Source organism: Necator americanus, chromosome I, assembly GCF_031761385.1.
Source record: "Necator americanus strain Aroian chromosome I, whole genome shotgun sequence".
NCBI lineage: Eukaryota > Metazoa > Nematoda > Chromadorea > Rhabditida > Ancylostomatidae > Necator > Necator americanus.
The window spans coordinates 28,064,401-28,082,385 of record NC_087371.1 but is presented as its reverse complement, the minus strand read 5'-3'; the positions used below and the strand labels follow the sequence as shown (position 1 = coordinate 28,082,385).

General features: G+C 37.2%; 2 protein-coding genes across 5 annotated transcripts in view; both read left to right on the top strand.

Annotated features, from left to right (window-relative positions):
- Positions 1-333: 333 nt before the first annotated feature.
- Positions 334-15,608, top strand: RB195_007099 (uncharacterized protein; the record flags this gene model as incomplete). Of its 3 annotated transcripts, XM_064180535.1 has the most annotated exons (9): positions 334-517; positions 6,763-6,920; positions 6,998-7,086; positions 10,376-10,456; positions 11,293-11,375; positions 12,309-12,449; positions 12,682-12,746; positions 12,894-12,981; positions 15,165-15,226. In XM_064180535.1, 9 exons carry the CDS (start codon positions 334-336, stop codon positions 15,224-15,226), a joined length of 951 nt encoding a protein of 316 aa, XP_064037400.1. The 3 variants fall into 3 exon arrangements, with proteins under 3 accessions (XP_064037400.1, XP_064037399.1, XP_064037401.1); XM_064180536.1 differs by lacking the exons at positions 12,682-12,746; positions 12,894-12,981; positions 15,165-15,226 and adding an exon at positions 15,553-15,608; XM_064180537.1 differs by lacking the exons at positions 12,682-12,746; positions 15,165-15,226 and having other exon boundaries at positions 12,894-12,952.
- RB195_007098 (uncharacterized protein) overlaps positions 13,986-17,985 on the top strand; it is a gene marked incomplete at both ends in the record, with an annotated part of 16,910 nt that continues 12,910 nt past the window's right edge. Inside the window, 8 exons of one of the 2 annotated variants that reach the window (XM_064180534.1) lie at positions 13,986-14,063; positions 15,260-15,304; positions 15,370-15,483; positions 15,553-15,681; positions 16,317-16,347; positions 16,595-16,643; positions 16,709-16,784; positions 16,840-16,944. In XM_064180534.1, coding sequence (XP_064037398.1) covers positions 13,986-14,063; positions 15,260-15,304; positions 15,370-15,483; positions 15,553-15,681; positions 16,317-16,347; positions 16,595-16,643; positions 16,709-16,784; positions 16,840-16,944 — 627 coding nt within the window. Of the gene's footprint in view, positions 14,064-15,259; positions 15,305-15,369; positions 15,484-15,552; positions 15,682-16,316; positions 16,348-16,594; positions 16,644-16,708; positions 16,785-16,839; positions 16,945-17,985 lie in introns of those variants that run through there. The other variant, XM_064180533.1, reaches the window with a different exon arrangement.

The window sequence follows — 17,985 nt, the reverse complement described above, 5'->3', positions numbered from 1 at the left end:
GACGCCTCACACCTGACATTTCATCGAATTTCACCAACAGAAACACTCATGCTTATTCACAACTTTTTCGGAAAAAATCTAGGATACCATATCCAACTTTTGTCCATAAACGCTCAGATGTTTGACTCCAGGTTTTCAGCGTTCTCTTTTGTCGTTTCGTTTAAATCGTCGTAAACGTTTTGTGTTGCTGTAATTATCCGCCAACAACAACGTGTTGAATAGTCATGTCCGATTCAGAATCCACGAATCCTGCGCTATAAGGCGCAGGTGCTTTATATCTTCGATGTCATCGATCTAGTGAGGGAGAGAGACTGCTGCAGCACAGCTTTGAGCATGCGCGCTACGGCAATCCAGGGTCCACGTATAGGGTTGTGGTTGGCCCTGTTCTGTTATGCCCTCGACGTCGTACCCGGAGTTGACGGGAAACGAAAACTCAAGGAACAGGAGATCATTCAACGTATTCTCAACAATTACGATTGGAGAGTTCGACCGCGAGGGCTGAACGCTTCATGGCCAGGTACGTACTGTTTAATTCGTTCTTCTCATCGTTATACTCTCATTCAAATCATCAAAAAATCCTTATAACCTGCTATCGACGGATTTGCATTCAAACTAGAATTTTTCTGCACAGACTTTGATGTAATAGATGTTTTGATATTAAAAAAAACAGTAATCGTTCCTTGTGCAATCGATCCTTGCTATTCCTTCGTATCAAAAATCACTCCAAACTGATTACATTTTTTTCCCCGTTACTGTAACTGCTACTACAAGTGAAAAGAAAGTAGCCTCATAATCAGGGTCAAACGTAGTGATGGATGATGACCCACTCGGATGAATAACCCCTCCACCGTTTCCCTTCCCCTCCAGCATTACTGCGACAGTTTTCCATTAATTCCAAATCAATATACTGGAAATTTTTTGTATTTCAAAGAAGAAAAATAGAAAATTAGTCGAGGAACAAATGAGAAAAGTGAAATTCGGTGACTAGAAGAAACAAAGAAACTCAAAGTCGCAGAAGAAGCAAATTTGCTAAATATTTTTGAAACAGACAGGAAATTGAAATATTTTCATTTTCATTCTATTTTATTTTTCATTCTAGAATTTTCTTGATCTTCTTTTCTAGAATAGGAAGTTAAAAAAAAGAAATTTAAAAAATTAAAATCTACAGGATTTTCTAGAATCGTTCAATATTAATATTATTATTTATGTTATTATTAATTTAATATTTTTTCGTTCAAATTATAATTATAATAATAAATTCAATAATAAATTAAAGCACATAATACTAAAAAAAATGTAATATTTTGCCTTTGTCATCACGCTATCCTCTATCATTCAGTACTGACTACCGCACATTCCCTCGTGACTCCCTTTCCTAGTGACTCGCTCCTTTCAGCGACCTCCGGATAGGAAAATTCCCCCATCACACGCTTGATCCTGCCCATAATCGATCACTAGATCACTGAATTTTCACAATTTCCAATTTTTTGCAATGATTTGCACTGAATTTTGCTTATTATTTGTATATCATATTATACTTATATTTTATGTTGTATATTTTATTATTACGTATTATTATATATCATTATTATTTTTCATTGCTGTTTTGTCATTATATTATTCAATGTATATTTTATATTTACATACTATTAGTACTGTAACGAACTGCGTCATTATTTCTAGCGTACATATTTTATTATCATTTATTTAATTCTTCTTCGCTCAAACGACGAGCACCGGATCAGTAAATCAAAATCTATTTTTCACACTGGATTTACAGGTTCCGCTGAGTTGCTATCCATGAACATAAAATATGATTTTTATGGGTTTAAAATGTGTAAATGCGACAATGTTTTTCTCCGTGTCGTTCACTTTTCCAATGTGTTTCCCGTTCTTACTTTTGTGTAATGCTTATGTTTTACAAAGCAAACAATTTACTGCACAGGTGTGATGTGAAATGTGTCTTTTCTCTTGAATCTTTAACTGCCGTTTATTTTTCTTTTTTTCAAATGTTTTATTTTATTTTTATGGTGTCAATGATGCTTCAGAAATACATATTGAATCATTTTAAATTTTTTTGGACATTTTCATACTGATTTTTTTTCGATTTTTCTTTAATTTTCGAAATGAACAATCTTCTATTTCACGTCAAATTGGTGATCGGAATTGATTTCGAAAAGGGTCTTAAATCTTAAACGTGTAATTACTTTTATTATATAAAATGAAAACTAAGTATATTTATGTTCATATCTACTCATAATCTTAATAATAACAATGATTAATTTATTCTTTGACAATAATAATAATTTACAATAATAATTGATAATAATTGGACAATAACTTGCTCTTAACAAAAACTAGATTTATTGCAAATGTGTACTTTAAGGTGACATTAGAACATTTGGAAAAAAAAAAACTCAATAAAAGTTACGAAGTACTATGGGGTTCGAAATTGAGAATGAAATCCATGAACACTCTCTACGGATATCACTAACATCTTAATTTCTTCTACATCTACATTTCAATTTTTCCGTGTCGAGAAAAAAAAAAACAATTCTTGGATGTTAAGTTTTCAGGCGAATTTGCACTATTTTCAAGGATAGGGATTTTTCTCGTTACATGATGTCTGCTATGAATTCATGATTTTCTAATTTCTCCCTTTTAGAAATTTTCCCTGTTGTTTTTCGTTTGACTTCACAAAATTTCCATTTCGTGCTATACGTTAGCTATTTTATACAGCATTAAAGTGAAATAAAATCAAATAAAATAAACGGAAGAAATCAAATATAATGAAATAAATAAATAAAATAAAATAATGGAGATGTTCTGTCCGGATATCGCGCATCGATGGACGAATTTTGCGTCTCGAAATCTCTAGACGATCACGATCTCATCTGAACGCTTTGTTCGACTTGCTCCGTACTCTGCGCTTTCGTTTTTTCCCCGGTGCTCCTCGGTTTTTTTTTTTCTTTTGCGCTGAAATTCTTGACACGTTTTCAACGGAATGCGGTCTGATGTTAGGCCGCCTTTCAACAACGCTGGTTTTTTTTTTCGATAATTTGATTGAAGGTGGTGAACGTCACGCAAATCGCATTCCATCTCTGAAACGAATGCTTACAATAAGTCGTTTTTGAAATGAAAATAATGCTAAGCACGTGAAAATCCTGGTGAAATTTTCTATCCTTTCAAATTTTTACACGGATTTTCTTCTTATGTTTCGGCTAACAATCCAATTCAAATATTTAACGCAGGTGCAAACCGATGAATAACTAAACCAACGGGTAAACATTGAACAGCTGCTTTATTGGAATAGTTTTTGCAAATTCAATAACAGAATTTTTTTTTAGGATTTTTAAATTTTCTAAATCTTTTCTTTTTTTAAATGTTTTAAAATCTTTATCACGAAGCGTTTAATTCAATTTTCTAAAATTAGAGAATAAAATTAAGTGCTTCGTGATAAAGATAAACATCTCAATTTTCGCGCGAAAAACATTACTGCAGTCGTTAAAAATGAGAAAAATTTTGTCTAAACTTGAAATACTTGTCCGGGTTTTTAAAAATTTAACAGGATAATTAACTGACAAATGTCTCTAGCTATTAGTGATTTTCTTGAAGAAAAAAAAAACGGAGAATTACTGGAAAAAAAAACTTGTCGACGGAAATCTTTTCCGACAATGTGCATATGTTGGGCATTTGGCTTGTTGCAACTCGTGGATTGTAGAAGTAGCGGATAAAAAAAGCAACATTCTTCCGTTTCTTTCTTTAAAATCCAACAATTACACTAAGGTTGGACAGCTTGATGTCGAATAAAAACTTTGAAAAGATTAATTTTTACTGCGGAGCTGTTTCTAATCCTAAATTTCCAATATCTTGCTCTTAGAAAGAGAGATAATGAATGAAAGTATTTATTTATTCATCCATTTATTTATTCACACACGCCAATGGTAGAATAGAAACGTAAAGAGGGAAAGAAACGCATTTTGTCTGGGTGGGACCCTTTTGGGAAAAAAAAAACAAGACCCATTTTATTGTCAGTGGAATCTGGCGCAGTTCTTCTTCGTGATGGATCACATGTCTTACAAGGCTGTACGTAAATAAACAAACAATGATAATAAACATAATAAATATAATAATGACAATAAACACCCTCTATTCACCGTTTCTTCTCTCAGAAGCTCTAATTCTGATTGACAAATTCGGAGTTAGAGGTGAACTGTGCGATAAAAGTTGAGTTCAGCATACAACGACTTGCAGCTAACGATAAAATTTCTGCTTTTTTACTTGTAATAACCCTTTACTTGTAATAACACTTGCCTTTCTTTAGTTTTACGATCGTTCGGAGGGTTTCGGGGGCAAGAGCGCTAAGTCTTGTAAAGCTTTATAACCTTGAGATCCGTAAATCCTCGTATACGGGAAAAAGCACTGGGGATTTATGGATGCATCCATAAATCCATGAAAATGTAACATATTTATTACCTTTATGTGATTTGTGTTTCTATATACGGTATTATTCCATTATTTTCTATTATATACTATCATATGTATTATATTATATATTATTATGTTATTTATTTCGTAATATGTTTGTCATACAAAATCAAAATCTGGAATTTTTAAATTAAATCCATAGTATCAGATAAAAAAACACCATGTGGGATTATGAGACGGACATTTATATCCACATTGTTCCTAATGGCAGCTTATCACGAAAATAACGGCGTTGAGATCTCTGAGCGAATAGATAGGATTACGGATGTGTGGGATCACGGATATAAACGTGACCATCTTCATTTTCCCCAGTATTCAAAGAAAAGTCTGTTGAAACGAACTGTGTAGAACCTGTGGTCCTACATAACGATACAACTTATTACGACCAGAGCGATACGGTACGGTTCGCAACACGTCTTCGATTCCACTTGTTCAGGGGCTCCTACTACTTATTTGAATTATACTAGTTTTATTGAGTACGCTGAACAACGACGGAACCGTTGGTGTTTTATCGCGTTGCAAGTTGCATCGTTGCGGAGACCGATGCAACTGAGGCTGTTTCTCACGCTCGTTTCTTTTTGTTTAGTGGGCAGAATGGAGTGTTGTTATACACATGTTAGTAACCTTACTACTACCCATTCCTGGAGAGATCCTATTACCTTCAATTTCGTGATTTTCTACATTTAGCTATAACTTGAACATAAATGTAGTGAAGCATAGCTACTAAATTTAAAAAAGTACCTACTAAAGTAACTATTAAAGTGAACTAAAGTATAACTACTTAACAATAAGTGTGAGTGGTAAATAATCATATTAAATGAATTTAAAATCAGAAAATTCATGGGCTAATCCGAGTACGTATCGAAAAGTCAGATAGACTGCTACGAACGAAGCGATCGCAGATTGTTGCGACGAAACTTCAAAACGTAGCCGAGGAAATTTTCTACTTTTATGATAAGGCTGAAACGGTATTTTTTTATCTTAGTAACGGCGAACGAATTGTAGAACAGAATTTTTATTTTTAGACTATAAGTTAAACTCTACAGTAAGTTGAACTCATTCTCACTCTAATATTAATCTACAATCCTTTTTAGCATACAGTTAATTTTCTATAGATTTTTTTCTAATTTTCTATAGCCTAAATGTGCGAGTTTTTGATCTACGTTACTCCAATTCCGCTTTGACAGCAAATTTCTCCCTGAAACTATAACAAACACGTGTCTGTGAATGGTTGTGGTGCCCCATCATCAGAATTTCCCTTCGTTGCTCATCAAATCGCTATTTTTATCTACTTATTCCACTTTATTTATTGTTATTTTATTTGGTCATCTATTATTTGTTTTGTTTTGTTTAATTAATTTGTTTCCATTTACTTATCTCTTAAGTATGGTAGAAGTACCTGCGTCGCTTTAAAAAGTACAGCTAATGTTAAGGTAAAATAGAAAATGAAACCGTTCCGGGTTTTCTGGATTAATGTAAACTCGAAGAGGGACTAGTTAACAATGAAGGCCACATATGTCAAATATATGTATGTGCATAGTCTCATCCAATCCATGGACTCGTGTGAAAACTTTGTTCTCTTCCTAGGTTATGTATTTATTATTTATTTTATTTTTTCTTGTTTTTATTATTTCGATTTCAATATTTTCATCTAATGTAATGATGACAATAGATAAGAACGCGAATTTTAAATATTTTTTTATTTTTTGGACAATTATTATTTTAATCATCTTTTTTTCTCAATATTTTTTTCTGCAAACGCTCTTTGAAGGCAACAGAAATGTGCGTTAAAGAAAACAGATGTAGTCGAATACGTTCACGTTTGTCATCCATGGATAAGGTTTCATTGAAGGTTTGCTGGATCTCACTAATTATTTATTTGTTTATTTATTTATTTATTTATTCTGATACGCTGAGAGTGCACCGAAAAAAAAGAAAAAAAAATAAAGTTTTTTGTCTGAGTCTGAACAAATGAAAACAAAAAAGAAATTGGGGCATCCAATTTTATAGTGTATTTTTATACATATATTTTTTTCATATTTTTTAATTTTTTTAATATATTTTTTGGAAAATGAGCAAAAGCTTTGCGAACTCTCGGCAAATCTTCTTTATTGGTAATTCAAAACGGAAATCACATTTCTTAGTTTTTGGTCCGCTCTCGAAACTTCTTTCAAAAATAGTCCTTTCTGAATGGAAATGAAACTGTGGAGGCCTCTTTAGAAGGCATAATTTCTCAAAATCTTCTAAATCTCAATATAATCGAATGTTTTCTAGACACCGGCGGTCCTGTGCTGGTCACCGTGAACATCTACCTTCGTTCCATATCGAAAATCGACGATGTGAACATGGAGTACAGCGCTCAGTTCACATTTCGCGAGGAATGGGTGGATGCACGGTTGGCCTATGGCCGTTTCGAGGATGAGTCCACAGAGGTGCTCACGCGTCACTCACTCACTTTCCCAGATTAAACGTACACTTCAACACCGTGCCGTGACGACGACTCTTTCAGGTGCCACCATTCGTAGTGTTAGCGACTAGTGAAAATGCGGACCAATCGCAGCAAATCTGGATGCCTGACACTTTTTTCCAGAATGAGAAGTGAGTTGTTCACTGGTTGGTGATGGTGGTGGTGGTGTACTATAAGCTCTGTCTCTTTCTCTTCGAGCTGCTTCGGCTGCTGCTCGTGCGATTCTCCTCGCTCTGCTCTGCTCTGCTCCGCTCATGTTATGCTTCTCGCCGAGGGAGCTGAGCACAATCATGCCATAATGTTCCGCTCTCGAAAATGCGCAATTGACAGCTGAATGAATTGCGAGCGCACTCCCCACTTGCTGCTGACTAACTTCCCCACCACTGCATATCCTGCCAGAAGTCGATGATGTCATCTAAGAAGGTCTGAACTGCATTTTTGGGGAGCACCGGCCAAGTCACGCACGTACATATTTTCGGTTGGCGATGATTCAAAAATGGGCTTCACAAGCTCCGCGAAGCTTTCCACTAATAAAAGTTTCTATTATAAAAATAGAATTCTAGTAGCATTAAGGATAAAGGATGAAGGGTCAATCCGCTCGGGATACACCACCACGTTCACTTCAACTCAGAATTAGTTGAGATTTACGAAAGCGTGTCTTGTCTCTACAATGTGACTCTCGGGGGCCAAACGATGTGTCAAATCAGCGTTTTTACCCTCCCAAAAAAGTTTGATACCAATTTATTGAACCCGGAGAGATGAAAGGCTTAGTTGCCACTAGGGAGATTCCGAACCATTGACCGTGCACTCACACACGGAACCTCTTACCGACTGCGCTACATTTGCCCTTTGTAAGAATGTGAGAGTAGGGACTTAATAAATCGTCATATCGACGACTCTACCCTTATATGGGGATGAGGTGAAAACAAACGTTCAAAAATGGATGCTATAAATATTCTCTTTCTTTATATTTTTCTTGAGAACGAATTCTTCGTGGTTTTTGAAATATTTGAACAAAATATATCATCATATCATATCATATTATACAAAATACTTTATATTTGGAAGTATTTATATAGGAGGACATATAAATCAAAGGACCAAAAATACCCTATAGTCAGGGATAGGATAGAAGAAATCTTAGGAAATTGTCTCTCAGCCCATTTTTTCCTGAAAAATCAAACGTTGCACAAATTCCAGAACATGGACGAGAAGAAAATTCTAGAAAGTTTTTTTTTGATTAAGCCATATTCGTTTTCCAGTACGTAGTCCTATGTAAATATTTCCATTGAAGCACTACAAGTTTCATTGATGATTGCGTTTTGGAAAGTGTTTGATGTTCGATTTTTTCCAATAGCAATGAAAAGATTCGAATATTGAGAACACGCAAAACAAAAAATTCAAAAAGTCTCGGAATTTTCCCTTTAAGTTACTTTTTTTCATACTTTTGACATATAGGGCGTAGGATTTGGTGAGGGGAAAGAAAAAAAGGGAACAGGTTGAGAGCTGATCCCGAGAGTTTGAGGATTGCCATATGACCGCTGATGCACTTGTGCACTTTTTACTGGGACCCATGAGTTCGTGCGTCACGTTGTGAGCTCCCCGTTGCGACTGCCGTGGATAATTGTGGCTACTGGCTCTCGGGCGCAGCGTTAAGTTGACTCGCTGCGGGTGGTCCGTCAATTATCATTCACCTCTTTCATGAAAGTCGTAAAATCCATGAAGGTTACTAAACGAAGATTAGAAATTAATGACATTTTCAGCCATAAACAGCCATAAGCAAAGAACGGAGTTTACAAATAATCCACAAATAAGTAACTAGCTATACTAGGATCAAAACGACATGAAACACTGCGCCGTTGCGTAAGCGGCGGCGCTCGAAGCGCTGCGGTGGAACTAACGGTTGGAATCGTGATGGGACCTTTGCGAACCGCAGGTGCTAGCAAGGGTCCCCGATCAGATTGCTAATGTACCTTTAGAAGTGGTTATTGTCCCAGGATCTCAACGCCTGATTTTTGATTCTTCAATTCTCCAAAAGGAACCGATAATGGAGGTGAAAAATAAATTATGGGGAAGCAATAGAATCCAAGTTTACCATAATAAAAAAGGCGAGAATAGTATGAAATTATTAGTACAATTCATTTGTGCAAAAGGTTTGGATTTTGTTATTTTTTTATTTGCATAGGACTGCCGTAAAATTCCACGGGTTCAATAAATGCAACTTATCCATAGATGAGGAAAGAATGCGATTATCAGGAAAAAAATTGTGGAATGGGTCATTTCGCAAAGACGGACCGTTTGTGATAAGTCACTCACCTCTGAAACTCTTTAGAAAGCGAAAAGCTGACCAAAGTTATATCACAAAAGCAAAGATAGATGCCAAAAATTCTTTTTTTTTCTCAAAGATGAATCGTTTCGTCTCTTTCCGGACAAACCGGTTTTAGATCAGCATCCTCTGAGGTTCCTCAATGGGAAATAGAGGCCAATCAAAATTAAAACACAATAGAATAATCCAAATAAAACGTTTGTGGGAGGGAATTATTATTAATGTGTGCAAAAAAAATTGTTAAACCAAAAGTATTATATTTTAAATGTATCTAATAGAAAAGATGCTTTACAGGAAAACTTATAAAATTCCCCTAATGATATTAAAGTGAGGTGACGAGGAAGGCAAAGAAAAGTCAAGAAAGTGTATAAAGTATATAAAGTAAATAAAATCGAGAAATTAAAGTGGTATGTAAGGGTTCTGGATAAACTGTGGCCACGTGATTTTGACAGAATATCAGCTCAGTGTAATTAACTCAATCATTATAGTGAAAAACCAAGGAAGAGTACAAAAAAATGGATAAGCACAAAATTGCGGGTAATTTTGCGTATTGATTTTGCGTATAACTATGATCAGTTGAGAAATTTTACGTCTATTGGTCACCTCTTGATCACTTTGAGTCACGTTGTTCGTCGATTTGATCGTGCTGATTTTTCTCATTGATTTTTCCATTGGATTACTTTACTTCTGTCACTATTTACATTTCCTACAATTTATTTCTCTGCTCTTATATGTCTTCTAATTGAGGGAGTTAAGAGCAAGGATCAAGCTGATCCTGAAATCCTGAGACAATTTCCACTTCCACAAGCAGCAAGAAAATATAGAACATAAAAGAAAATACTGCTCAGATAGCTAGAAAATATAAAATACGAAAAATTAATGCCACTAGATAATTTTTTAAAATTTTGACAAAATTTATTATCTACATCACTACATAGCTACATACTCTGCTCATCTGTAGCCTCTGGATTCCTCAAAGATGTTTTCATGGCATACTTAAGTGCACCTTATTAGCAAATTAGTAATTTAACATTCCTTATAAGTTAATCATCCGTAATTGAAGTCAACAGATTTGAAAACGCACAAATTTTCAGAGAAGCACGACGTCATCTGATCGATAAACCGAACGTGCTGATACGAATTCATAAGGACGGCTCGATTCTTTATAGCGTCAGGTTTGTTCGAATAGTCGAATCGAATAGTTCCAGCGAATCTCAAGTAAAAAAAAAAGTCTCAGTTCACTATTTATTTGTTTGCTATTTTAAATACACAAAAATGTGTGCCATGGATGGAAGAAACGGCGGAAATCCAGAATAAATCGCTATAGAGTAGTCACGAAATTCCCGAATACAATTTCCAGAATATAAAAAAAAGAAAATTCTGGAAAATAGTTTTGACTTAGTCAAATTCGTTCCCAGTTCGTCAGAAGAAGCAAAAAAAACCGGGCCAATCCACGTTTTTCCAGTTTTTTCTTCGTGACTTGATTCATTTTGCTCCATACTGTTGTACTGTAGGCATCAATCGATTCATGACGATGAGGTCTACCTGCCTAACTTACTTTTCTTTTTTTTCCTTTGTTTTTTTTCGTTTCTTGGCCAAACGTTACTGTGACCGACTTAATATATTCCGCTTTATGAATTCTCCAGCAAAAGTGACGTTATTTGAACGTATCCTTGTGGTTGGTAAGTAATTCTACTGCTGTGGTAGATCACGAGACCGTTTTTTCCAGTTTGGAATGTTTTCTCTTTATTTTTCAAAATTTTCTTGGAATAAACATATCAAGTATTATTTTACTAGCAAGGGTTTCTTCGTTCACCCAAGGCTCATGAGGATTTGTCTCATTTTGGAATTTTTTTTAAGGATTTTTAAAAAGATTTTTTTTCGAAATTTGTAATTTTTTTTAGTTATCTATGAGATATCTCTTCGAAGATTTTCCTTTTTTTCTTCAATATTTGTCAGCTTGATGCGCCACCCTTCGAATTTTGATCTCTATGGCTTTTTTTAAATTAAGGTTATCGTTGGTGCTGTCGTGTCCGATGTCCTTGGAATTCTATCCGTTGGATCGTCAGAATTGCCTTATCGACTTAGCGTCATGTAAGAGTTTTTCGAATCTTTTTTTTTTCTCAGACCACAGCCTCATAGGGAAATTGCATAAAATTGCCCTTTTATGCTATGAATAGCTGGTTTCGCTTGAATAGAGTTAACAGCTAGACGAGAAAAAAAATTCAATTAAAAATTACTCAGCTATAGAAGTGAAGTTGAGTTGGTGATTAGAAATGGATAGGAACATCCTCTGTATCACGTAGTTGAGGTTTTTTTTTCTCAAAATTCACTGGTACATCTATTTTATGAATTAGGTGGTTTTTTTAATGATTGAGTATTTAAGTTGTTTATGTTTATTGTCTTGAGTTTTGCATCTGCTAAAAATTCGGAATATTTGAGAAATACAGTTCTCATCAATGTTTTCGGGTTTTTTTCACTGTTTTTTAAACTTTTAAATTTTTCTAAAAATTCGAAATATTCGCCCGTTTTTGCAGATTCTTTTTTCCACTTTTTCTTTTTTTTTTATTCGAAATTACTAGGAGAGTTTATTGAAATGTAAGACTGCAATGCTTTTTCCATACGTTTTCCGTTTTTCACTTTTTTTCAACCACCACACTTTTTCAGCGCAATTTACACATTCTAAACGGTATTGTTCACGTTTTCTTTCAATTTTATTGAAAAATTGAAATTTGTTTCTGAAGTGCTCCTTGCCATAATTCCCATAACAACGAATGAATCAAGTTTTGAAGCCGTTGAATATTGAATCTGTACGGATTCGCCACGCTGTGAGTGAGTGAGTGAGTGAGTGAGTGACGGAGGAATAAGAGGAACGAAGCACACGTCGTGTGACTAAAGCCATTAGCGTCCGAGCTGCTTAATAATACAAGTAGACGCCGTGAAGCGCGTATTCAACAGCAACAACCTCTCAAAAAACACATAATAAACGTCATCTCATCGGTTTTTCCCCCACATTTGATTTTTCAGATGCGTACACAACTCAGGATATCAAATATGAATGGAAGGCAACGAATCCAGTACAGCAAAAAGACGGCTTACGTCAATCGTTGCCAAGTTTCGAACTACAAGACGTCGTCACCAAATACTGTACGAGCAAAACCAATACGGGTACGTTCCGGCGTTCGCGTTCGGCTGCGGTAGTCCCGACTCCTAACGAAAGCGATGTGCTATTCAAGCTTTGGCTGTCGTCATTCGTATTTTGCTAATTGTACACGCTCTTGCTTCTATCTATAGCTGTTCAATCGTCGATCGATTGAATCATCGCATTGATCGGATCGTGCGATCGTGTGATTCGATCGATGCGATGATCGTTAAACTGTGCTGGGCATGGTGTGTTTAGGCGAGTATTCATGTCTACGTACTCAAATGGTGCTACGTCGAGAATTCAGCTATTACCTGCTGCAGGTGTGTCCCTGGTCCTATGTAGTCCTAGTGTGCATCCCCCTAGTGTGCTAAATAGTCTTCGTCCACACACATTTTTTTTTCTTCTGCTCTACCCTCCATTTCAAAATATCGCTCACTTCCGAACTTTACGCTAATCCAACGTTTCAGCTGTATATCCCTTCGTTTATGCTTGTCATAGTGTCATGGGTGTCATTCTGGCTGGATAAAGATTCGGTCCCAGCACGAGTCACGTTAGGTACGGTATATACTCGTTGTTGTTTTATACGGGTCAAATTTAGCAGACAGTTCTGCTAGCATTTCTCGTCTTGTTCAGCTGCTCGCAAATGTAAAATGAACTGTAAGTGAAATACTAATGGAAATATGAAATAGTAGAAATAAAAATAAAGTAATAAATAATAAAAATAATGAAATAATAAAATCAAATAAAAAGGGTAAAATAACAAAATAAAATTGAATTAATTTAAAATATTGAAGTATTAAAATATCAAAAAAGATCAAAGTAGTAAAATAACAACATAAAAAAATTCTTCTCACCTTGTGCTCCGAACTGAGCTGCCAGAAAAATCGAAAGTTTTTGTTCTCAGTTAGAACGAATCTAGCGAAATCTATTCTCACTCAAAGGAATATCATTGATTGTTGTTTCATACAATAAAAAAAAGCCTAAAATTGTCATAGAACCAAAAATAGAAATATTTCTTCACCACACGAATTCATCATCAAACATACAGATGCTTTTCCAACTGAGCCCTATTCGTGTCAAGACCTACACATGTTAAAGGCATCACCCCATGAATCTGGAGTGGTACGGATTTCCGGTGGAGTATTCGTATACGGGATAGTAGATTATGGAGAGGGGGGTGATTCCGTCTATTTCTTCCTAATTGCCGTAAAAAACGTTCCGGGCGATACGGCTTCGAGTGATCCGGCGCGCTATTTTCTACAACGAGTGCGATTGGAGCGCGCCAGCATTGTGCACGTGCCGCATCTTTTTTTCGAGCAATTAGAAAAAAATGGACGGAATCACACCTTTCTCCAAAATCTACTATCCGGCGTACAAATACTCCACCTGAAATCCGCACCACCTCAGATTCGTGGTATGCTGCCTTTAAGCTACCTTTAAGCTCCAGCAGCCCAGAAAGAGCGATTTTTCGGAAGAATTTTCGGAACCGTGCAGGAATTTCAAAAGAATTTTTGTTCATGTGCTAACTTCAGTATCCAGAATCGATATAGTTTTCGGTGATGACAACGGAAATGCAAAATATCTCCTCTAAATGTAGAATTCTAAAGCGCAAGGCGCTCGGGATGACCCTGGCATCGGTTTGCTCGAGGATGAAGCATCATTTATCCATGAAAAAGAGAAATGGAAATATGGATTTTATCACATGGACAAACAGAGCCTCGTAGACAAGTGAATCGTCGGCTCATTTTACCACTCCAGCTTTTTCCTCCTCCTAAGGTTTATGGATGCTAAAAGCTGTGGCTCACTGGATAAACTGATGCCTCTGTTGCTTCCGAGGTCTTTGGCTCCTGGATTTCCACATGATTCTACGCTTTCGCCATTCCTAAAATATATTTCCTGAGCCCTGCCTAACAATGAACAGAATCCAGTATCGGAAATTTCTGTAATCGTATTTAGCCTGGCTATTGTACGTAGACAACAATTTCTTCGCTCGTTTTCTCCCGAAACGAACGTGTGACAAGTGAAATTTGTTTAGGAAGCCATATAGGAAAACACATTCTCTCCTCTCCCTGAAAACAGAGTGTTGTCAAAATCAGAGTAGCATCGAATGTTTTCTATTTTTGATCTATGAAATGGCAACCACGAGGTTTCATTCGAGGGAGAGTTCCTGGTGGCTCAAAATAACGTTTGTTAATTCAATTTTGTCAACTAACATAATAATGTGGCGCAAAAACAAAATTTTCACTTCCTCATGCTCAGCTTCAATCAGGAGTTTTGACAACGTTGTTTAAAGGCAGCGTATCACGAAATTGACATGGTACAGAAATCCCGGGGTCCTCAGGAACCTATTCAAGTAAAACCAATGAATAAGCTGCTGAGAAGGCCGTAGGGCGTAGAAAGGTGCGCGTTCTAACGTACCTCTTCGGAACCAAAGTGATTCCCACGCCATTTTTATGACAGCTGGGGGAATTGAGTGGGGCGACAATCCTTAATCTATAACACAAACTCTACGTTTTCCTGGAGTTTTTGCACCAGGAAAGTTTTTGCACCACGCTTGGGATGCGCCACTTTTGGATACGGTCTCTACCGAATGGGCACGCTTTTTATGCTCTAATTTTGTATTTTTCTACATTAGCCTGAGTGAGTAACAATCTTTGCTGAAATGCTACCGTAACTGCTTGCTTGTTTGATCTGTGGATGTCCGCTTCAGGAGGCGGTTGAATGTTGTGTGCTTTCAGGTGTCACAACACTGCTCACCATGACAACCCAGGAAAGAAACCCTTCGTTTAATTTGATTTAACCCTGGTGTGAACGAGTAACATGTGCTTTTCAGAGTTCCGGAATCAACGCCAAACTACCTCCAGTCAGCTATACAAAGGCATGCACCTATTGCCTCAACGGCATTGCTTGTGATCGTTGTTAACCGCTGTTCTGTTTCTTAAGGCGATTGATGTTTGGATCGGCGTTTGTTTGGCATTTATATTTGGTGCGTTATTGGAGTTTGCATTGGTCAACTACGCTGCTCGAAAGGATATGACTAATTGTGGACAACGCATGGTGCGTGTACGTGTCGCTTGCGCCCGCTCGCTGGCTCGCCCCACCCATCGTTAAGTATGTCCGCTTCAGATGAAGCAACTGCCACAAGATGGCTATCGGCCGCTGTCTGGAAGTCAACCACGTAACTCGTTTTGCTGTCGAATTTTCGTACGACATTACAAAGAACGGTCGAAGCGAATTGACGTCGTATCTCGTCTGGTAACATCAACTGATGTGTCAGCTAAGCAGAGATGTGCGAAATTTCTTTTTAAAAAAAATCCTAGCGCCTTTTGAAACTTCTCGACGTTGCTTTTCGCCGCATTCGAAAGGTTGATGAAAAAAAAGATCAAAATTGGAAAAAAAATCAAAAAACACGAAGTTCCGATTCTTAACTTCTTTGAAAACTCCCTAACGTCGCGTTTATCGTAATTAAGTCATTGTTTGGAGCGGAAAAATTTCAAAAATGAACTAGAGATGGAAAAAGAGTTCTTTGGCCTAGGCGGTAAAAGACAACGTGAGGCGCTAAAAATGTGTTATTATTTTTTGTAAAATAGAAAAAAATGTTTAAAAAAAAACACGGCACCACATCGTTGTCTTTTTACTGTCTTTGGCTTACAGCCGATGCTAAATGCTAGTAGTAGAGGCACCACATCGTTGTCTTTTTACTGTCCTTGGCTTACAGCCGATGCTAAATGCTAGTAGTAGAAAAGAGTGCTCGAAATTTCTTGGAATCCTTCGAAAGAAATTCTTTTATTTCATTGGTTTCAAGGAATTTCTGGATAATTTTTCGCACATCTCTGTTTACAAATCTGTCCACATGTGTCTAATATGTCCTAATTCTCGTGTATGTTTAGGTGTTCCCCATTGGATATGCTTGTTTCAACGGTAGGTCGTCGCAGATGTTCTGCTACGATCCTACCGCGATCCGTGTACAAATCGCGTGAAAATTTCAGTGTTATATTGGGCTGTCTACCTGATGTGAAGCATGGCGAATCTACTTACATTCTCCTACCGTTCCACTTCTCTCACCTCCTCTTCCTGCTCCTCCAGCTCCTCCTCCTCCTCCTCACGTCTCCTCCCACCACGAATTATTTTCACCATATTAGTGTGCCTTATAGTTTCTGGTTTCTAGGAGAATACAGTTGTGCTCGGGTTAAACTTCTACTTCGTAGGGAGTACAGGTAGGTGGCAGATGCTCTCGATTTCTCCATTGTTTCCCAGCCCAAAGTTCTTTTCTGGATTTCAGCTACTACCTCATCCAACTTTACATTCCATGTATAATGTTAGTTGTCGTATCGTGGGTCTCTTTTTGGCTTGACAAGGTGCGTGTTTAGGATCCCAAATGTTCCACATATTGGTTTGAGATGTGGATTTTAGGATGCAGTGCCAGCTCGGGTTTCGCTAGGAGTCACTACACTTTTGACGATGACCACCCAAGCGAGTGGCATCAATTCCAAGCTACCGCCAGTTTCCTACATTAAAGTGAGCTAAACTAAAGAAATTGGGTTGTATGTAATAATATATGGAAAAATAAAATAAAATAAAAAATAAAATGAAATTAAAAATAAAATAAATTAAAAAATAAATAAAACAAAATAAAAATAATATGTAATATAATCGTAAATTATGCCTAAAGCAAAACTTGGATGGACCAGTCAAGTTCTGAGAAGAATCGACAACACGTGGACTAATGGACCAGGGAAAAATGCTTGGGAGGGACGAGTGAGGCGGATGCACCTAACCGCGCTCTTATTTCTGGAAGCTCTATCTTCCTGTTTTCTTCTTTCTCTTAGCAGCTTTAGCGAACATGTTAACGATCCTCCAAAACTACTGCTTAGGTTTTAGGGCTCCTATTAAATTATTTAGTTATTAACTTCCAAAAATAGGAATGGGAGCCGCCAGAGCCGTTGATTCCCCACATCCCCAACCACACTTTACCCATGGACTACACGAACGTTAAAATGGTTCCCGAAAGATAATAAACACCACACCCTTAGGGGGAACTCCCAGCACGGTGGGCTGAGGGAACATTCCTTTATATCTCGTTTCTCGGAAGAAATATTACAGACACTCCCAACATTTCAAAGTACAACATTTTGCATCAAAATAAGGAAAAATTAGGAGAGGGTAGAGCCGTCGCCTGTTGTGCTCACCGTCGCCCACTCGTCACTTGTCCTTAAAGGCATCACCCCACGAATCTGAGGTGATACGGATGTCAGGTGAGAGTTCCTATACGGGGTTGTAGATTATGGAGAGGAGGGTGATTCCGTCCATTTCTTCCTAAGTGCCGTAAAAAACGGCCTGGAAGATGCGGCGCGTGCAAAAGGCTGGCGCGCTCCAATCAAACTCATTGTAGAAAGTAGCGCGCCGGAACGCTCAAAGCCATATCTTCCGGGCCGTTTCTTACGGCAATTAGGAAGAAATGGACGGAATCACTTTCCTTCCCATGATCCACGATGGAGGGGGGGGGGGGGGATTCCGTCCATTTCTTCCTAATTGCCGTAAAAAACGGCACGAAAGACG